Below are 22,504 nucleotides of genomic sequence, written 5' to 3'. Positions count from 1 at the left end.
TTGTAATCCAGTGTTTCTTAAAAAAAAATGTAGTTTTGCTATCTGACAATCCATCTCAGTTGTCATTCAATTTGTACACTTGTTTATTTAGATTTGATCCTCATCAGAATTATTCTGAAATGGAAACTGGGTTCAGGTGGCAGACAGGGTATCAAGGAGTCAGGCCGATGTTCCCGAATTACACTGTGGTTGTGCGTAAGTTATTTAATCTTTCTGTGAGTCACCCTTTCTACTTGCAAAATGGAGACGCTGCTCCTGGAACTCCACTGAGTTAGGCCCGTGGGGAGAGAGGAGTTTAAAGAGCAAGTACCTCAGGCCAGTGATATTTGGTAAAAGAAAGAAAACACTGAGGAGGAGTATGAATAATAAGCTGCTCATGCTCTAATATATACAGTAAATGTTTAGAAAATAGAAATATAAAATACTCGATAAAATAAAATTCTAAAACTCTTGAAACAAGACTGAGGTGAGAAATTCAAATCATAAATCCAAAACACAGTCAGGAGGTACATTTTTTCACTGAAGAAAAAATTCAGAAAGGTAATTGTTCATCAAACTTTGGTGTATAGAAAGAATTTTCAAAAACTATAGACTATAAAGCACTAAAAATGTGTTGGGCTTTGTAACAAAAGAATACAAGTTTCTTCCATTCTAGTTTAAAACAAACAATATTTATACAACATCTACCATAAGAACTTTCCTTTAAGATTTTTTTTAAAAATTTGGAGCATGAGACACATAAGATGAAGCTACACTGTTCCCCACATGACAATACAAGTATGCGACAAGGATAAGAATGTATTTAAAAAATACAGTGCATGACGCATACCTTTGAAAAGGTTTTCCCATCTCAGAGCTTCAAATTTGTTCTTCCTTCTGTCCCAAACCCTCTGTCCCCACTTTTCCTGTACATCAGGCAAGGTGCATGTCCTTTCTTCAAAGAGCCTCTCTGACCACCTCCTTCCTTTTCCTTCAGGGAATCTACCATGTTTATAACCATGCAGTTGTTCCTAAGATTATTTATTTAATGTCTGTTTCCCCAAGTGGGGCCAGGCACCATGTCCTTTTGATTACCACTGAACCCAGCACACTGCTGAGCACAGTAGAACCTACTCTTTATTGGCTGGATAAAAAAATGAAAACTAGACATGGAAAACTGGCCATAAATTCCCAAAGCCAGAAAACAGTAAGAGGTAAGTCTTCAATACCAAGAGGAAAGAAAAGCATTATTTGATACACTTTTTATTAACCACCAGTAAAGCTATTAGCATTTCAACTCCACATGGATAAAAAACTGTCCCGTGCTATTCTTAGTGTCCTGTCTACCCATCTGTCTGTCTTACCACATGTGTGTCCCCCTCCATACTCAAACCAAGGTGGAAACCTACCCACTCTGGAAAATACCAGAGACTATTTCCTAAATTTAGGCAGAGGCTGTCCATAAGCGTACCAGTGCAGCTCCCAGTTTCTGTGGCTCCCTGTCCTAAGCATGGGCTAAGGAAGAAAATGCCACAGACACAGCTACTCTGCCCCTAGGTGTGGAAGAAGGCAGCCTAGTGCATGCCCAGTTAGGAAGTGCACCAGTGCCTCCCAATTATCTATGGTGAATGGCCAGCTTTTTTGTCTGTTTCAACTAATACAGATGATACCTTTAAAAAATACAACATAGGGGCAGGTCCCGTGGCCGAGTGGTTAAGTTCTCGGGTGCTCCGCTGCGGCAGCCCGGGGTTTTGCCGGTTCCATTCAGATCCTGGGTGCGGACATTGCACCGCCCATCAAGCCACATTGATTCGGCACCCCATATGCCACAACTAGAAGAACCCACAACTAAAAACATACAACAATGTACTGGGGCACTTTGGGGAGAAAAAGGAAAAATAAAATCTTTAAAAAGCAAAAAAATTTAAAATATAACATGAATAAATTATTGAAAAACTGAAATGCCAGTTATAAAACATGGCAATGTCAAATTGCTACAAAAATTTCTAAACGTTCACTCTCAATTTCCATACTTAAGTCATTGCAGATCCATAACCAGCAGTCCAAGACCAGCACCAGTCTGTGAACCACATTTTGAGTAGCAAAAAATTAAAGTCTAAATCTAAGAAACTCCACTCACCAAGAGGACAACATCGACCAAATGGATCACTGAATCTCGCCTAGCGCATCTATAGGAAGGGATTTGGCAGGCTTGCTGTGAAGATTAATGATTAATACCTTCTTGGCATGGAGAGTGATGGTCTAAAAATGGAAGCCACTATTAATATGACAAACCCCCACAGGAGGCTTTTCAGCGACAAAGCTTTCCTTATCTCACTTGATTTCCGTAACACTTGACAAGTGTTCTCACCCGGCTTCAGTGCAAGAAGTCACACCACAGATGATGTGGTGAAATGTCCTGCAGCTGATGAAGATGGGCTTCCCCAGCACCTGTGAGTGGAGTGGACATGGAAGGGATAAGGGCAGTGCTGAGCGCCCCGGGGGGTAACTTACGCCCTCTGGAATTCTGGGATGCTGAAGATGGCCTGCATGACAGAACTGAGATAGCAGCTGTTCCCCAGGTTCTTGAGACCCGTGTATCCAGGGCCATACATGGGCTTCAGCTTCGTCCCCGTCTCCTGGATCACTTCCCACTCGCTGACACGAGGCTTGATGTCATTGTCCCGGAGCCCATTCTCTGTCTGGGGCAAAGTCGGTGAAGAAAAACAACTTTAGCTGTGACTATCATTCACAGATTATGTCCCATGAATGATTTCTAACAGCAATGGATGTTTCTTCCTTTTTTTCCCAATTAAACAGAGAAATAAACCGCTTAATTAAAAGAGACTGAGATGGTAATGGTTACACAACAGCATAGATGTACTCAACGTCACCGAATTGTACACTTAAAAGGGGTTAAAATGATAAATTTTGTCATGTATATCTTACTACAATAAAAAAAAACTCACATTTTAAAGATTTGAAAATAAAAGAGAGAGAGATTGAGTGGAAAGGAGCTAGGAGGAGGAAGAAAGACAAAAAAGAATTGAAAAAAAGAAGCAAGTAGAATAATTTCAAGGGAAGATACAACACAGCAAACAACAAGGCAAGGCAGTTGGAGGAGAAAGTGGAATCAAAGCATGGGGCTTGGGAGTGCCTCAAAATAGGAGGGAGGGCTACAGAAGAGCAGAGAAAATAAGTGAAAAAGTGACACGAGCGAGAAAGAGGAGAACATGAGGAGAGGGAGATGGCCCAGCTGCGAGGAGAGGACAAAAACAAAGTAGGCACATTTCACCAGCTCAGCATAGGGACAAATCTTACATAGTCAGGATATCAGCTTGAGAACACAATACTAAATCAAGCAAAGCTTTTCCATCAGCAATAATACGTCGGCTTATTCTTTCCACCCCCTGGGAGCTCTGCCTCCCTTCATAAATTAATTACAGTGATGGTGGTCACAGAAATTTTAAAGGTCATCTTCCCGCATCTTCTCCCTTTAGTGGACAAAGAGGGATTCCTGCAACTCTCCATCCAAGGAGACAGAAATGTTGTACGTAAACTCCAACTAAAACAAAATGACACTTGATGGGTGCCATCTGTATTACAACATAAAAACACCTAAGCTGGTAACCAAAAGAAAATGCTAATTAACTAAATTCAAGACATAAATGCAAACATTAAAACCTATAAACCTATAAAATGAAGATTGGTGTTACAGGAATTAGATATTAAATAAACCAGTTTCCTCCCTGCAAGGTGGGAATAGACAAAAGTAGGCCTTCTCACCCCGTGCATGTGAAGCATATCAATTCCAAAATGCGCTAAGTGCTTGGCCAAATGAGGATCCAAAACGGGTTCCTCTTCTTGAAAAGAATAAACATCTAGAGGGTGAAGAGAAAAGAACACTGAGATCTGTAATTAAGCATTCAATAGTCAACATGTATTTATTGAGCTCCTATTATGCAACGGACTGGTACCCAACAGGCTTTGTACGAATGAACAAGACCAGCAGAACCATCTCGTGAGTTACATTCAACTGGGGGAAAGACAGATGAGAAAGAATAAACAAAATAAATAGGAATTTTCTGTAAATATACCCATATATCAATTCTTTTGACATTTTAAGAAGTAATAAAAAAAAGTTTTCTGATTCAAGAAAATAAAAGAGCAGTGCCTAAAGTTAAAACAACTTAAAACTAGACAAATGTAAATGTTTAACACTTGATTTTTCTAACCAAAACAACAGTGGCATAACTAGAAGTTGAGGAGGTCAGAAGGGTGAGGAAAGAAAAGAGAAGGGTGACATGGTCTGCCAATGGAAGGGGGGACCTAGAAGGGAACACACAGGCCCTCAGAGGCAGCTGAATGGCTGGACTTGGGTGTTAGGTCCAGGACAAAGCAAAACGCTGCCACTGGAACCCTCTATGGTCTCAGCCTTACCAGCTCACCAATGTCCACCTCCACCTGCCTCCTCAGCCTTTCCTTCCTCCGTTAGTGCTCACCCCTCACAGAGCTGGAGAGGGATTCATGAAGACTGTGTACTGTTTCCTAAACATGTCCATTTCGTAGCACACACAGAAAATGATGCGACGTCTGGCACAGCAGGGTAATAGAGGAGGCTCCAGTCGCCCCGGGCCCTGCCCCCCTGCCCCAGGACTTGAGGGGTGGGCATCTTGGCCTCCCTGGTAACCCACTCATGGTGCGCTAGTGTTGGGAAGCTCTGTGCCAAGGTGGGCAGCTTCTCTCCTCAGGATTCTAATATCCCACCCGACAACAGAATGCTTTAGACCAAATCTGGCTTCTCAAAGGGTGGTGTACAGACCTGAAGCAGTGGTAAGAGTGTGAGAAATGCAGAACCTGGGCCCCACCCCAAACCTACTGAATGAGCATCTGCCTTTAACAACACCCCCAGGTGCACAGCAAAGTCTGAGAAGCACTGCATAGAGTTTTCAAAGCTATCTGATCACTGCCTTATCTGTCCTCAGAGTAGTGCAAAGTGGAAGAAGGAAGAGACATCTTCAGGCCATTTTGCAGATGAGGAAAAGAGGCTCAGAAAGGTTCAATCTTTTGCCTCAAACCTAACAGGTGGCCTAGAACCCAGGTCTTCTGACTCCCAGCCCGGTCCTTTTCCCTTTACACTAAACTATTTCCTTAGATCTCTCAGGAGACCAGTAGTCTTGGCGAGGCACCATCCTAGGCCCTTAACAGGAATGGAGAGTCAAAACCCACAATTTCTTCATTCCTAAATTTGAAAAATAAAACCTACTAAAAGGAAAATGGATATAAAGATATCATTCTTTAGGACAGTAAAAGATAAGACCGTCCATGGACTTTCCTGCTCTTTGGAACATCAGCAGGAGGAAAAAAAGAAAAAAGTAATATATAGGAGCTCTGGTAACCTTCCGACCCAAATCCAGATACAAGGAGATACCGCCACCCAAAGGAAGTCAGTCTTTGCGTTATTAACAGATTAAACATTGTATAGCTTTCTCCTCTACCTTGCTTCCCCTGGGGGCTCACTTTAACTGGTGGATAGCAGCCTTCGTCTATATTCTTTTTTAAATATAATTCAGTGCTCTCAAAAGCACAAACAAAAGACGAAATCCCCAGCCCAAAGAAGAAGAAATTTCCAAAAAGTTTAAACACTTTTAAGCATCAAAAATCTTTGAACGAATAACTTGAAACAAATACATCAACAATATTTTCAATCCATGAGAAGTGACACAAGCAAATACCATTCAAACACTGACTGGAAGGTGAAAGAGACACTTCCTAGGCTCTTTAACTTTGGTTATTATTAACTAGTGAGATAGTTTTGAAAATTTAACTCATTATCAGAGCCTATTAGAAAATAATAAAATTGCTAGAATTGTACCACTGGCATTGGCCTAGGATTTTGAGATAAGTGCCTGTTAGGTTCTAGCCACACGGAGAAATTAACATTTCCTATTTCCAGTCATCAACCGCTCCAAAGATACAAAATGATTCGGTCAGACACAATGGTTATTTCTTCGCCCAATGACAGAAACAGATTGGTGAGTAACACTCAAGAAATCTAAAAATGAATGGTGATCCCTTAAACTTGGCAATCATGAAGAATTTATAAATGACATGCAGTCATAGGAAAAAAATTTGAAGTAGACTCAGGGCCTGAAAACACTGCCTTATGCATTTTTCATAGGGAAATTCATTCATCTCCAACCTCAGCTTAGCAAAGTCAAGTCTTAGCTCAAAAATTACTATAGCAAATAAGCATTGCCTGACAAGTGTCACCCTCCCCAATCCCCAACCCGGCTTCAACCCTGGAGGCAAGAAGCACAGTTAGGGAGTTCACAGAGGGATCCTCCCAGGAATAGCCCAAGCAGCATTTCAGGAGTAACGACATTCACTTTAGAAGGAAACCAGTCATCATTCCATTTCAAGTTAAATGACTAGTTAAACCACGGAGAGCATGGAGAGATCCACACCAGGGAACAGATAAAAGTTTTAGAGCATGAACAACCCATTGCTGTGATAAGCATTTTAGAAAACAGTACATGCAACAAGTCTCCAAATTAACTAAAGAAAAGTTAGAGAATAGAGCTGAGACTAAGACTGAGACCAAGACTGAGAATCTGTAAGGAATTATATGAAAATAGTAATAATTTCATATCTCTGAATGGGAAGATTTATTTCCTGTTTTTTTTCTTTTCTATTTTTTCCAAATTTATTCTATTTTGATTGAAAAAATTGTTTTATAAGTAATTCCTAAAGATTAAAATGATTCTATTGGATGAAACGCCATTAGGTCTGATGTACCAATGGTCTTCCTTGTTCATCCACATGCATTCACTCACTCACTCACTCACTCACTCATTCGTTCATTCACTCATTCATTCATTGTCTCAACAAATATTTACTTAACACCAAAAGTATATAGACACTAAGGATATAATGTTAAATGACATAAGTAAGGTCTGCCCTCATACGTTTAAACTTTACTACTTCAAATAGTCTTAGAAGAAATGCTGGTTTGGTGTAAAAGGACCTAACAGACATCTTCTTGGCTATGGTTTAGTCATGTCACTTCAGGATCTCTTCCTAAGCCCCAGAAAATGGCAGAACTCCAAATCCTGCCCTCAGATTCCCACACAGGAAAGCAGAGCGGGGAGAGAAAGGCAACATGTACCTCAACAAGCTCTTGTGTTTAGAAAAAGAAACAAAACCAGGGTAGCTGGCTTCGCAGCTCTGTTCTCACAGCTCAAGTGGAGAGAAAAACAGAACTCTTGGTCAAACACCAAGTCTTAAGTCAGAGAGGAAAGGACAAGGAAAGGTTCTTAGAGTAAGTGCTGGTCCGTCCACCCCAACTGCATCTCTCCACCGTGAGTTCATGTTTGTGTGCCTAACAGACCATCTGCCACAGACAGGAAAAGAAGAGGAATGAGAGAATGCTCCAGCAATTACTAGAAAAATAAACACAAAATGAATGAGGTCAGAAGCATGTACCATCAGCTTAGCAACTGTAACTCCCAGGCCTGACAAAACCTAAACTTTCGTCAGGAAAGGAAAACAAGTAAGAGCAAAAAGACGTCAGTAAAATAGAAAAAAGGTGAATCAGAGGAGCAAATTTTGCTGGTGTGTCTTCCTCCATCTGCTTACCCCACAAGTATTTACTGAACACCTACTATGTGTGAGGGGCTATGCTAGATATAACAGACTACAACAAACGTGGCACTCGGGGCTTGCTGTCTTAAGTGACCACCATTAAACAGTTACAGGATCTTGTGAAAAGTGTTACGATAGAGCAGAACGAGGTGCTACAGAGGGACACAGGAGGGGCACAAGCCAGGTCAAACTAAAATGAAGCAGTCCGTGCCCTGATTCCAAACCCTTGGGCTATGAGAAATTCAGGGGAGCTCACGCCCAGGTCAAGGGTGAAGATGACCAAAGAAGAAAGACCACCTTGAGATGGTATTGAGCTGGTGCAGGGGCAGCCAATTCCCAGCTGTGGGATAGGCAAATTTCACAGCTGCCTTGGGCATCTCTGGAAGGCTCTCATGCAATCACCAAGGCAATGAGACATCCTCTTAGGTAAACTAGCTTCCACGATGGAAGAATAAAACCCCCTCTCCTGCCTCCATACCCCTCACTGCCTTCCCACCCAGAACCTCAGCCTTTCTCTGCCACTCCAACATCTCCACCCACAGAGGAAAGCTTTTTATTTGTTTGTTTGTATGGTGATCTGTTCCTTGGTTTGTTTGTTGCTGTACCCATGGGGACCCAGATTGGAATTTGATATGGGGCCCATTTTTACTACACATGCCACTACAATGGCCTAGCCTGGGGGATCGGGGCTTTTTGAAAGAACCACTTCTAATTTGAGATCTCAAGATGAGCAGGATTTCTCACTGAGCAGGTATATGCTTGTTGGGGAGAAGGAAACCAGGATGACTGGATCACACTGCCATTAAACATCTGAGTCCACAAACTGCTTGGATTCCACGTTCACTAAGCAATATTCTAAATATAATTCAGCTTCCCACAGGGAAGGAATGTACTGGTCAAGCTGACATAAACATCACACTTACAGGCAGTTGTGGTTCTCATTATAAACTAAAAAATAAACACCCCGACTTTGAGACTTTGTCTCTTGTGAGCTGAATTACCCTCAGTGAGCCTAGCGAGTATGGAAGAGAGGACCCTCGACTGTGGTACCTTCACCAGGAGGTGGCCACCTCGACCACAGGCAGAGGGCACTCTCACCTCCTGAGCCTCAATATCCACAAGGCTCATCATCACATATTTAAGGAAACTTATGCATGTTTTCAATTAACTTATCTGGCCTTTAAATAATCAAGAAGTTACAGCTAGCAATCTATTAAACAGATTTAAAAGAAATGAAAATTGAATTGATGCAGCCCATAAACTAACATGAAATGATAATTAGACTGAAAATAATCATTTGTGTTAAAATCCATCCTGCATAACATAAGCAGGAATCAAATTCTGATCTTTTTTGCAAAAAGTGAACATTATTTCAGCTAAATGAATTCAAGAACCCTTATCAGGGAATGCACCATCTGCACTGTTGTTGCCAATGTCTTATGCTTTCTATGATTGAAACAGGAGTATTTATTCAAATACTCTCATTTATTCAAATAAGAAAAACCTTAAAAGTTCTCCCTTCTTTATAAAAAAAAAAAACCCTTAACTATGGCAGATAATGGGTCAATATTCTTAATAGCTAAAGAGTTCTTAAAAACCAATAAGAAACATAACAGCAGCTAGAAAATCACACAAAGAAATTCACAAAAAGAACTACAAATGGCCAAGAATACCATGAAAAATATTCAGCCTCACAAGTCAAGCAAATTAAAACAAGATACCAAATTAGCAATGGTTTTTAAAAAGCTCTAAAACCCAAAGTTGTCAAAGATTTGTTGAAATGGGTACTCTCATACACAGCTGGTGGGAATGTAAATTACTATAACTATTTAAAAGAGAAACTGAAAATTTAAAAGGTTCAGGATTTTGTTTGTAGGAATTTATCCTAAAGAAATGATTAGACAAACATGCAAAGATTTGAATATGTACAAGGATTTTCATCAGTATGGCAAAAAAAATTGCTAAAAACTCACAGAGGAATAGTGAAATGATTTACGAAACTATCATGAAGAATACTTAATGACAGAAATATAATTAATGTTAAATACAGAAAACAAGGAATAAAACTTTATACAGTGTGATCTACTTTTTGTAAAAATGTGGGGCCGGGGGAGGGTTTTTGTATAAGAACTGATCAAGCCCTTAAAATAGAAAAAAGACTGAAAGGAAATACCCAAATTGTTAGAAGCGATTTGTCTGGAGTGTGGTATTACTAGTGATTTTTATTTATTTACTTCTCTAAACTTTCCTCTCTGTTTTCTAAACATGTTACATTGAACATCTGCTTCTTGAATAATCAAGGGGCTAATATAAAACTCCTTCCTTAAGTTGAAAGGAAAGAAACTTCTGATGGACTCTAAACCACGATTTGAAAATGTTTCCCACCAGAAAAAAGGCTTCTGGAAAATTAAAGATACATAGAGAACAGAATTAATCCATCCCTCTATTATTAGTATATATTCACATAGAATCTAATTATTTACATACCTATATACAAGTTGGTTCATTTAACAAAAGTACTTGTGCATACTATGTGTGAGATTTTGTAGGGAACCCAAAGATGCATAAGACATAGCCTTGCCTTCAAATAACGGACATTTTAAAACCAAGCCACATATACAAATAGTTGTTGTCTTGGACAAGCTGTTCTGAGAGCTGGACTTCTAATAACTGGTCTTATCAAAGCACTACATAAGGCAGAATAGAAAGTAGAAATACCTGAATTATTCTCCCCTTGTTAATTTTACCCAGGAGAATTCCTACACTGCAAACCCTTCTCTCTGTAGCCCCTAAAAGGACAAGGATGGTTGCCTGATACAGCAGTCACTCAACATATTGGTGACCTGGAAGCACCCTGCTGTAACCCTGAATCCAACTGCATGTCTTGAATTTCCTCTTCAGGTCCTGGAAGTCTTAGGATTTGACCTGGCTTGTGTAGCGGTTTATTTACTTGGGGGGAAATGTTTGACACCAGATCTCTTGTAGCTACTTTTCTCAAACCAGTTAAAATAAGTCTACTAACTTTGGGAGCAGGAAAATTATCCAAAATGTGAATCAAAAGAATCCTGACAAGACCTAACAGCCAGCCCTCAATTATAAAACAAATGAGAAACCAAACTAGTTCGACGGAAAAGGCATGGCTGACAAGAAGTGTACCATATTTAGTGAAAACATCCTAGCCAACTCTGGGGCAGGCTAATTCAGTCATAGAAAGATAACAGGCAAGAGAAAAGACATATGTCTTTATATTTCTTCTAAAAAGAAATCCATCTCAAAGAAGAAATAGAGACTAAAGCCTGGAAAGACGGAAAAGACGGACCTAAGTGCTGGTCCAGATCTGAGCTCAATAAATGTTTTCAATGATGCTTTAGATGATGGGTTCTTATGGCCACTGCTCAATATTTAAGTTTCCCATTATTGACCCTGATATGATTTCCCTTTTTCCTCACAAAATGGTAGAAGGAATTAACTGTACAAACATGGCCAAAAGCTAATATTTTAGAACATACAGTGTGAGAACATAATGGAAAGAAAAAACAATTGTGAAGCTGACAGTACAGGTAGAAACCAATTCTAATCCCTCACTACACATGAACACCATAGCTGCCAGCTGACATCAGGGACTCTGAACACACAGTATCCTTTAAAACCCATCTTCTCCATAATGAATCCACTTGTTCCGAAAATGATACTAATCCCCATAATGAATTCTAGGGCTTCCTCCTACTATTCTAATGGTAGATTCAATTGTACACATTCACTTCACAAGTCCTGCTTCCTGCTCTGTCCTCTTAGCCAAGAAATAAACAGAAAGACACTAACAATAGCAATTAACTTTTATTAAGACCACACTGCGTGTACTGGGCTAAAAGCTTAGGCACCTTAACAAATCTATGACGGAGGTACCACAATTATCCTCAAGATGAGAAACCTAAAGTTCAGAAGGATTGGAAAACTTGCCCTAGACCTCACAGCTAATAAGAAACAGAAGCAGGGATTCAAACCTGGGCTGAGCCCAGAGCCTACACCCTCCAGCCCTTGGGATTAAGGCATTGGTTAAATCTAAGCGGGAGCCCACTGTACATTCCCAGTCAGTAAAGGCACACTCACCTGCCCCATCAGGAGTGATGGTTCCCAGCTTCACAGCTAGAGGGTAGCCCATGTCTCTGTAATGCTCCAGTGCATGCCCGTTGCCCCCAGAGCTGTCAAAGAACCACTTCCCACACAGCACAGAGCCATCGGTCAGATTTAACCAGAGGTTTTCCCGCAGGTCACACCTGGCACACTTCCAACCACTGGAAAGTCATTGGAAAGCAGTTAGTGCAGCCGGAGCACAAGGTGAAATTGGAAAATGAACATCTAAGAAATCAGAATCTTAACGTGGGGGGAGAGGGTCACAGACAATGATCAACGGAATAACAGAGACCCCTCCAAGAGCAGCAGGACCACTCAGTACCCTTCCTGCCTCCCAGATGGGGACCAGCAACTCCCAGCTCCTCTGCAATAACTCCTTTACTTTCGAAAACTGACACAGACACCAAGGGTAGGAAAAGAGGTCCTTTTCTTAAAATTCTTATGTGAGGGACAATAGAGCTTGAATAAATTTAAACCATTAAGGATCTCATATTTATAAACATCTAATGTTTGTTTGTTTGTTTGTTTGTACTGAGGAAGATTTGCCCTGAGTTAATATCTGTGCCAGTCTTCCTCTATTTTGTATGCGGGTTGCCACCACAGCATGGCTGATGACAAGTGATGTAGGTCCATGCCTGGAACCGAACCCAGGCCACCGAAGCAGAGTGCACTGAACTTAACCACCAGGCCACGGGGCCAGCCCCCAACATCTAAAGTTTTAAAGCATTAGCCACACCTAGCAAAAATAGTTTAAACAAAACCCTAAAATGCTGCAAATCTAAATTAAGTAGAAAGGAAACCACTGAGCTGAAGGTGAAATGTGAGGTATGTGCCATGTGCCTTAGAGAAGTTTTATCATTTAATTCTAATAAACACCCATCAGCATCAATATTATATCCCCTTTGTCAAAGGGAGAAACTAAGGCCCAGAAGTACCGTGCCTTCTCTAAGACCACACAGAACAGGAATTCACTATAGTCAGGGTTCAGCCAGACTGAACACATTCCTAATCCATCTGCTCTTTCCCTCTAGCACCTGCCTCTGTAAATGCATAGGCACCTAAGAGGAGGAGGTGCTCATGTAGCTCAAAGGACATTCCAGCCAAAAACATGACAACCAAAGACTGTTGTAAGTTGGCTTCCCCTAGAAGCATATTCTGCAACAAAGATTTGAATACAAATGGCTTATCTGGGAGGTGATCCCAGGAAGCACCACAGGGCAGTGAGACTGGAAAGGACAGGAAGCCAGTACAGGGGATGTCAACAAGAAGATGACCACCATGAGCAACTGGGGCTCCGTCCAGGTGGGGAACTCCAGGAGACAGTTATCCCACATGAGGGCAGAGATCTAGGTTATTTATCCATCCACTCCACAGTCATTGGCTGAGGGCTGTTCCAGGAGGACAGGAGGGAGCACAAACTCCAGGGCATTTCTGACTGTCCCAAGCACCAGCCTACTTGGCTCTGGCAGCCAGAGAAAGCCCTCAAGCAAAGAGTTGCAGGTGCTTGCAACTGGAGGGGACGGGCTCAGGGGTATGGGCTGGCCATGTTCAGCATCTACTCCAAAGGCACAGATAATTTTAGAGAGAACTTTGAGTTTATTTTTAATCAAAGACAAATAAAAGAAAATATATAACTGCTAATTCAGAGAAGAGGTAGAAAAGTAAATATTCCTTTGGCCAGTTTTAGAGGGTCAAGTTCCGTTTTGCTATCTGACTCTCACCTTGGAGGAATCCTGACTCCATTGTCCAGCTGGGTGAGGTTATTGGCATATTTGGATACTGGCAATTCATTTTCCCAAGTGTCTGGGTCCTGCTTTCTGTATGGAGATTTTGAGCTGAGAACTGCATCACAAGCAATTGTTACCTGTAAGACAGACCGAGATGTAATATATAAAAACAGTCTGAGAGTATAGCATCTTCTAAAAAATGAATTTAAAAGTTTACTAATAAATACGGCTTAATCTAAGAAAATTCAAACAGCACTGTTACCACAAGAGCAAGATCCTAGCTTCCTGACTCCAGCACGTTCTTCTGGATCTAGCTAGCTTTTGTCCCTGGGCTGGAGTCTACAGTATTGACAATGACACAAGATAACAAGGAACCAAATCTAGTCTGTAAGCCCAGACATAGGAGTCAGATTTAACAATTCCTACCTCTTAGCAAGCATAGTGAAAAGTTTAAGACGAACAACTTGCAAGTGTGAAATTAGGTACAGGAATGTCTAGGATTTACCCAACTGGTGTGTTTTCCTCCCAACAAATATACACCCAGATATCCAATATCCTGAACTCATCACACAATGGCATGTGGTCAAGGGCACTTGAATGGAATGCAAGCAGCACGGCTCCATTTCTTAATCTGGTACAAATGTGATCCTGAACAGGGACATGCCCAGGAGTCTCTGTGCCAGATCAGTCCACATCATGAGCAAATCTGTGATGTCCAGCTTGGCACCAACTGACCACAGGGGAGGGGGCAGGCAGATTTTCTGCTTTCTCCCAAACCCAACTGATCCTAGACATATGCCTAGCATCACATTTGCTATTTGTTTAATGTTATAACCTATCTCTAGCTGTCTTTGAAAACTTATATCTGGTGGGAATGTAATATGGTGCAGCCACTTCGGAAAACAGTTTGGCAATTCCTCAAATGGTTAAACAGTTACCATATGACCCAGCAATTCCAGTCCTAGGTAGATAACCAAGATAAATGAAAATACGTATCCACACAAAAACTTATACACAAATATTCATAGGAGTATTATATATAATAGCCAAAAAGTAGAACCAACCCAAATGCCCATTAATGACAAATGGATAAACAAAACGTAGTATGTCCATACAATGGAATGTTATTCAACAATAAAAAGGAATGAAGTACTGATATATGCTCCAACATGGATGAATCTTGAAAATATATGCTCAGTGAAAAAAACAGCCACTGAGACCATATATTGTAAAATTCCATTTATATGAAATGTCCAGAATAGGGAAATCCATAGAGACAGAAAGTAGATTACTGATTGCCAGAGGCTGGGGGGATGAGAGGTGGAAGATGATGGTTGTGGGGTAATAAAAATATTCTAGAATGAGATAGTGGTGATGGATGCCCAACTCTGAATTAATAAAAGCCACCGAATTGTGAAAAAAAAATTTTAATGAAAATTTGTATTCTACATCACTAACAATTAGCTGAACTTCACGCAGAATATTTTCCCCTGGGTGGCACTGACAAGTGACCCTAGAACTGATTAAGAGACAATGAAGGAAGTTCTCTCAGCAGCCGCCTCCCCACTCCCACACAGCCCATGAGCAATTTCTATCAGTCCTACATCCAAAACCCATTGGGCCTACCTCTTCTCGATTTCCACCACACCATCCCGGTCCCATCCACCATAGAGCTCACAGGGACGGCCACACCGCAGCCTCCTTACAGTCTGCTTTCTCCTACTCTTGCTCCCTCTTCTCTGCCCAGCAGCCAGATTGACCTATCCTTCTCCAGCATAAAATCTCCAAGGTCATACTGAACACAACGAATTGATGACACTGGGCTAGGCACAGTAAGAAACAAGGAAGAGGTCCCTGCCCTCAGAAAACTTACACTCTGTTACAAACCAGGCATTCATAAATATACAGTAAAACCTTTTAAAAGAGATACTCCCATTCATCTCTCACCACAACACTGTTATATAATTAGCCGTTCCTTTTAATTATCCAAATTCACTTCTTAGCCCTTCCAGGGATGTCCCTAGAGAACAGGCCTGATCAGGCTCACCACACTCCCCTTCTTGATTTTATGCGTTTCTTACGCCACCTTAGCACTTCTGGCTACACATGCTAATCTTTGTAGTCTGGCCCGTTATTATAATCTCCTTGCTGTTTCACTAACTACCTCCATCCCTTCCCAGACCTCTTCAGAATTTTCTCCACCCCCATTAGGTCTTTTTTTAAGTGTGTCTGGCTTGCAGTGCACAATGATTCTGACCAAGCTTTGAATATAATATTCTCTCTTTTCTTTGAAAATCCCTCCTAGTGACACTCAACAAAATTCTCTTAAACCTCTGGGCCCCTTATCTAAAACATTGATCTACTGTTTTCAGAATATTTTCTAAATTCACTTACAGGCCCTTTTTATGGATCACAGCTGAAGGATCCATTACCCTATAATTACACAGTGAATTATCTTTCCCTGGATTTGTTCTCTGGAGTGAAGCAAGAGATCTTAGTACTAGTCTTGGCTCTGTCCCAAGTCCCTGGAGGCCTCAAGTTCAGTGGTGTCCTGGAAGTGGCTCACAGAGTAGACTGCTAAATGTTAAGAAATTCTGCAAGATGGTGGTTAAACACATCCACTATTAAAAATTAAATTATATAAAATTACAATTGAATAAAATATATTTTTAAAAGCTAATAAATATTCAAAACTCTTCATTTCCTAATTGTTCTATCTTACTATTATATATGTGTACTTGGGTTATTTGCATCTACGTTATGTGTATGGTAGAAATTCTATATAATGGTGTGCTACAGCACATCTCTTCCCAACGCTGCATTCAGTGACATCATGTTGTTAGCCTGAAATTGGCCATGGTGGCAGTACTCACACCACAGAAATCAGCAAACACTACAAAGCAGAGCTTTTCCCCTAGGGAGCTGGTTGCTAATTAGTTACAAGCACACCACTGCTTCAGTTCCTCATGTCTAAAATGAGGCCTTGGATTCCGGATTCTAAGATCCCTACTGAGCCCTAAATGCTATGTGAACTCTGCAGCACAGAGAGGTCGTTGAACTTTCTGGTAGGATCTATAGAGTAATTATCTGAAACCATTTTTTCTGTGCTGAGAAGCTCGAGGGATGAAGAAAGAGTCAACTGGTTGGGTGATTTTGAGCTCAATAATTTTTATTATTTAAAAGCTTAAAAATAAAATTATGAAATACCAAAAATGTAGCAAAAGCACGAAAAGAAAACAGAGTAACTCGCATCTGTTATACAGATAAATCCTATCGGTCACGATCTGATAAATCCAGACTTTTCCTGCAGTCTCCCCATCCCATCTTCTGAACACTTGTCTTTCTCTCTCTTTTAAATTCTTAAAGTATTTCTTCATTCTAAAAGACTCTGTAGCATAAAATATAATACATATTGTTGGATTTCAATTTCTATGATGCTTCACTTTTAAATAAAAGTATTCACACTTTGAATTATGTTCTGAATATACAAAGAATTAAAAGTATTTTAACACTCTTCTATTAACTTTTTTCACAAAAAGACTTTTTCTTCATAAGCGAATGAGAGAAAAATCGTTTCTCATGACATTTATGTACAATGGGCTTCTCTACTTCTTTCCTGACAGCAGATGTAAGAGCTATATTAAACAAGGACACTAAGAACTCTCAGCATCAGAGAGATATAAGCTTTAGTGTATAATTTCAGGTAATGGGATGAGATGAGACCACTTAGTCCACTCATATATTTTACCCTTGGTAACAGCCATTTGAGTCACACAGGGAATCAGAGAAAGCAGCGGTAATTTAATTCTGTATGACTGCTAAACACTGTGTACTTAGCACTAAAAAGGCTATGTTACATCTAATAATTAGAGGAAAGAGCGACAATAGATAAATACATAAAATTTTCATTTCTATGGTCTTATATTTAGGTATAAAGTAGGTCAGGGGCAAAGAAGGTTGAATGTTGGAAACCTGGTCCCTGATGGCATGGGAACCCCAGCACAAGCATCCCCTCTTGGCAGGGGTAAGTGAGCAGGTGGCCATAGATCTAGTCACACAAAGTCCTGAAGACTCTGGGACCCGAAGATCTGGCTTTGGTTCTGGTGAAGTTTCAGGAGGGAAAAAAATGAACTGGCATGTCTAAACTCTATCAGCCCTGACTACACTGCCATCTGTGGCCAGGCTCTGAGAAGTCAGGGTGTGCACAGAGCAGAAAAGAGGAAGAGAAAGAGAAGAGAACAAAGGAAAGGACGGAAGGAGAGAGACAATCCAGGAAATGAGGGAAAAGTGGGAAAACCGGTAAAGGCCCCTGCAGGAACTCTGAGCCCACTTCCAAGATTTGAGAATCAAAGTCAATCAGAACTCGGTTTCCTTACAGCATCACTGCCACCCCCAGCTTTAAGTTGTTCGGGAAAATGAAAGTCACTCCACAAAAAAGAAGGGAAGGGAAGAGGAAAAAACTCACCACTAAATCTAAATTCTAAAACCTAAAAAACAGTCTTAGTCCTCAAGAGGAACAAAACTAAAAAGTAGGTTCACATTACCACAGAGATGCTGCAGCCCTGTGATTTGAAAATATATGGTTATTTTTATAATCATCTTGCTGCTGTTTCAGCAGTGGAACTCTTGTTTTTCTCCAAACAAAATCTTACATGGAAGGCCAACATGTAAAAGAGAGAAAAATACAGTCACTCCTCTAATCAGAAGACAGCCCCTCTCCAGCAGTCCCTGTACATCTCAGGGCCACAGTTTGAAAATCTAAGCAACAGACTGTGAGTCCGAGGCGGCAAGAAGCCAGCCCACCTGGAGGAGGACAGCCCAATGAGCCATGAGTCCAAACAGCCCTCGACATGAGGCAGCGGAGGGTACCTGGCCCAACGCTACTGAAAGGTGACCCAGCCCGGCCCTCTGCACTGAGAAGAAGTGATGTGCTCATGTTCGTGCTCATTCTTCTCCTCTTCTCTCATTCGGCCCACCATCCCCAGCCCCCCAGTACACACACACCACACACGCACACGTGCACACACACCTGACACAGAGAGTCACGCGCATCTAGCTAGCAGCCGTGCACACTCACTGACCAGGGCTGGTAACTCCTCAATATTTGGTAGTGCTATTTCATAGTGGTCTGGGAAAATAACAAGTTTGGCTTCATCTTCATATTCATAATCGTCGCTATTTAAATCGTCATCAGTATCTAGATCTGAGGAGAAAACAAAAACAAAGAACAAGAAGTGAAGAAAGAACATTCCACACTAAGACAGCACTCACTGGGAAAGCCAGAAATCCACAGGGATGACAAACCAAGGCGTGACATTTACAACTCCCTCCTCTGACGTGACCATCTACCTGGACTTATCTATGAGTCCCGGCATGTATAAAGAAGACTGAGTCATATCATAAAGTTTACAATTAAAATCGACATACGTGCTAGGTATTCAGTTCTTAAAGATGTTTAAAGTAATAGACAGTTCACTATGATTTGTAGGGCACCTAGCTCCTGATTTCACAAAAATGGGTTGGACTGTTTTACACAACACTGTATTATGGAAGAAAATACATGGGTTTGAGAGTAGATAAACCTAGGTTCAGTTCTGGCTCCAAAATTTAATGTTACTTTGGGCAAGTCACAAACTCTCTAAGCTTTAGTTCCCTCATTTATAGAATGGAGATAATAACATTTATCTCACAATTTACATGGGGAATAAATAAGAAACTATATACAAGAGACCTGGCTCATAATAGGTAGTCAGTAAGTGGTAGTTATTATTTAAACATAAAATCTCAATCTCCCTCTCTCTCTCTCTCTCCCCTTCTGCCTCCCCCTCCCCCTTTAAGAACTGTTGAGATATTGGAGAGTAACCCAGAGGGGGGAACCCCATAATATAAGTAGTCCTGGTGTCCACAGGCTGTGGAGAATTTTCAGTAAGAAAGATGAGCTCCTGTAGCCTGTTACCTATCAAGGCATCGTCTCTTTGCTTGGCTAATCTCTGGTAAAGGTTAACTGAAGGCTTAAGGAAATGTCTTGTCACAATATTTACATGGACATTTCAGCCTCGAGTTCACACGGATGCCAGCATCCCAGATCATGTTTGTATATTTAGATGTTTGGAACTATGGTGACAAAGAGCTATTGAGCCATATTCCACTCACGCGCACACAAACCCACATACAAACAGGTACACAAACACGGGCTCTGTAGATAGGAGAAAGTTATTTTACTAGACGAAGTAGCTGGCTGAGAACCCAAGGATCTAGCTTCTGTTAGGACCTTGTTGTTTGCCTCCAACCAATAACCCAGTAGCTTTCTATGTATAGCTCTGCTCTTGAATTCTCAGGGGGCAGTTTTACGTGGAAAATGAGATACAGCTAAAACACAGTCTAAACCTTTTAATAAAAGATTCTAAATAATAAGAATCAGAAATGCCAAAGAACAGAAACAACATTGTTAGATAGCTATAAGAGGTTATTTCAACAAAAAGCAACATCAAAGAGGATTCTAAGAGTTTAAGAAGTAACTAAAGGCATTTATTTCAAAGAAATGATTCAAACAAAGACAGGCACTCTATATGTTATAAAAATTTGAATGCCCCAATATCTATAATAAAAATATTAGAAACTAAAAGTTCAATGAGAATGGTGTTCAATCCAATAGAACATTATTTAAATGTATTTATTTACACTATGCAGAAATATGGAAATGTTTATGCTATGTTAATATTAAAAAGACAAAATTCATCCTCACTGTTAGGATAACTTGGTAGAAGTTATGCTCATAGACAAGAATTGGAAGGAAATCTGAACAAATGAAAATAGTGGGCAAATTTTTCTCTATTCTTAAATTTTTCTTTATTATATTGTGTATAACAATTTTAAGTAACCAAAATACAGATCCCTTTTATTTATGTACAGATTTTGCTGACACAACATATTGTCTAAGCGTCTCTTCCACAGAAGACATACTCACTTAACGCTAATTCAAATCTTACCTGGCCAAAATCAGCGATAAACTAAGTTCAAAAAAATCCCACTCTGACATTGACTTGCTATGCAACGCTGGGCACATTCTTTCCAACTTCATTTTCCTCAAAAGTGAGCCACAGATAACATCAACTACCCCACAAGACTGTTAAGAAGATTACAAAGATAAGGTTTTAAGGCACTGCGCATAGGATCTGGTAGGTAGTAGAGGCTCCACAGAGAGTAGCCTCCATCACCATCACCAGCATCACCACCGTCTCCACACTCCTGACGACTAACATGAGCAGAAGTGCCTTCCCTTCCCTTCGGCTGCCCGAGCTTCAAAACAATCCTGAAATAAGTTTCAGGAAGATCATGATATCTTGTGGGGATCTTCTACATGACCTGCCTGTGAAGAAGAATTAACTTCAAAAGCTTCCAGACGGTAAGCTGTAAGAGCAGGAAACGGATCTTATTTACCTTCCATGTCCCCACCTCCTGCACGGTGCCCAGCACGTACCACACACTCAGGCAATGTCTGTGAAAGGAGACTTCAGGAAGTTAAAAACGCCAATGTGCTAAGGTCAACCGCAAAGCAAGAGCATCAAAAAGCTTGGTGCTTTGGGGTTTTTATTGGTAACTGATATGTGTTTTAAAAGAAGAAAAACTGCTATTATGCAAAAAAGCAGAACTTTGTTGGACTTCTTTACAGTTAGTTTATAATTTATTTTTATTTTTAATTCAATGGGATGGAAAGAGACCATGATCCTTCCCAAACATCTTAATGCAAATTTGGGAAAAGTCAGCAGAAGTAACCTACACTCTGACTTTAAGGGACAAATCTAAGATTTCTCCTAAATATGTATGACTCCACGATTCTAAATAAAAATCTACAATTTCCAAATTTCTCCAGAGTCTCACTATCCCAAAAAATATCTAGTTGAGGAACCTACAGAGTAACCACATCCTAGGGACCCATAGGACTAGGACCCCCAACTTCCCCCAGCAGCCACTTTCCATTGTGGCTATTAACTGGCAATACCTGGATCAGCTGCTCTTTTTCTAAGTTAAAAAAAAAGAGAGAGAAAAAAAGAAAAGTACCTTTCTCCAACTCTACTTCAATGATCCTCTCAGATCCCTGGGAGAAGACCCATTTCCAAGAAGTAACCTGCCTAAGCTCCAAAGCAGCACAGCGGAGGAATGGATGTCTGAATGCCCAGCTGAGCGTTCTCTCAGATAAAAAAAATTACCACCAAAACCTAGAACCGAGGGGAAGGTCCTTCACTGTGATTCACTTGAATGAACATCACGGAAACTGGGAGGAAGAGTGCCTTGACTGCTGAGGGGCAGGATGGTGCTCAGGAGACTTGGGTAAGCCTTTAGCACCAGCTAGTGGCCTCAGTTTCTCTTATAAAATCAAAATTAAAGGTCGTTAACTGAGTGAGTCAACGGTTTCAATGTCACCGTTGAGCCAGGGGAAAAGGAATTACCCACAAAGGCATTAAGAGAAGGGGGAGAAAAGGCTCTCCCTGGGAGAAAGCCTTAGTCATCCACACGTGTTTCATGAAGGGGAAAGGGCATCACAACCACATTTCAACAGCAGTGAAAACGGACTTTCTAGTCAAAGAACAAGAGAGCCTGCAAGAGAGTTCTGAGTTCTCTTCCTCTCCATGAAGAGACAAGCCCAATGTCCCCCTTAGGGAAAGACTCTGTGGCAGAGGCTACTAGCTGCCTCCCAGTATCCATTCTCCCCTTATTCCTTACTAATAGACTTTATTCAATAAATCCAGTTAATAGACTTTACTTTTTAGTCTCCTGTGCAGCACACAGTGTGGCCACACGACCAAGTTCTGACCAGAGAGGTGTAAACTGAAGTGTTGCATGAGGATCTATGAGAAGTCTGACAGAAGGAAGCTGACTCCACGGGGAGATTAGATCTTTTGTTCTTCCCCCTTCATCTTTCCTGCTTTCCAGAATCGGAATGTGATGACTAGAGTTCCAGCAGCCATTCTGGACCATGAAGTAAGCATGAAGTTGGAAATCACAGGCCAGGATGGAGG

At 40.9% G+C, this 22,504-nt stretch overlaps 1 protein-coding gene across 1 annotated transcript in view; it reads right to left on the bottom strand.

Moving 5' to 3' along the window:
* USP13 (ubiquitin specific peptidase 13) overlaps positions 1 to 22,504 on the bottom strand; it is a 106,426-nt gene that overhangs the window by 51,025 nt on the left and 32,897 nt on the right. Inside the window, exons 4-8 of the mRNA XM_070583178.1 lie at positions 18,566 to 18,687; positions 13,479 to 13,621; positions 11,734 to 11,918; positions 3,766 to 3,860; positions 2,494 to 2,681 (exon numbers count right to left, since the gene is read on the bottom strand). Coding sequence (XP_070439279.1) covers positions 2,494 to 2,681; positions 3,766 to 3,860; positions 11,734 to 11,918; positions 13,479 to 13,621; positions 18,566 to 18,687 — 733 coding nt within the window. The remainder of the gene's footprint in view (positions 1 to 2,493; positions 2,682 to 3,765; positions 3,861 to 11,733; positions 11,919 to 13,478; positions 13,622 to 18,565; positions 18,688 to 22,504) is intronic.

Source organism: Equus przewalskii, chromosome 18 (genome assembly GCF_037783145.1).
Source record: "Equus przewalskii isolate Varuska chromosome 18, EquPr2, whole genome shotgun sequence".
In the NCBI taxonomy this organism is placed as follows: Eukaryota; Metazoa; Chordata; class Mammalia; order Perissodactyla; family Equidae; genus Equus; species Equus przewalskii.
This window is presented reverse-complemented; position numbering and strand designations above follow the sequence as displayed.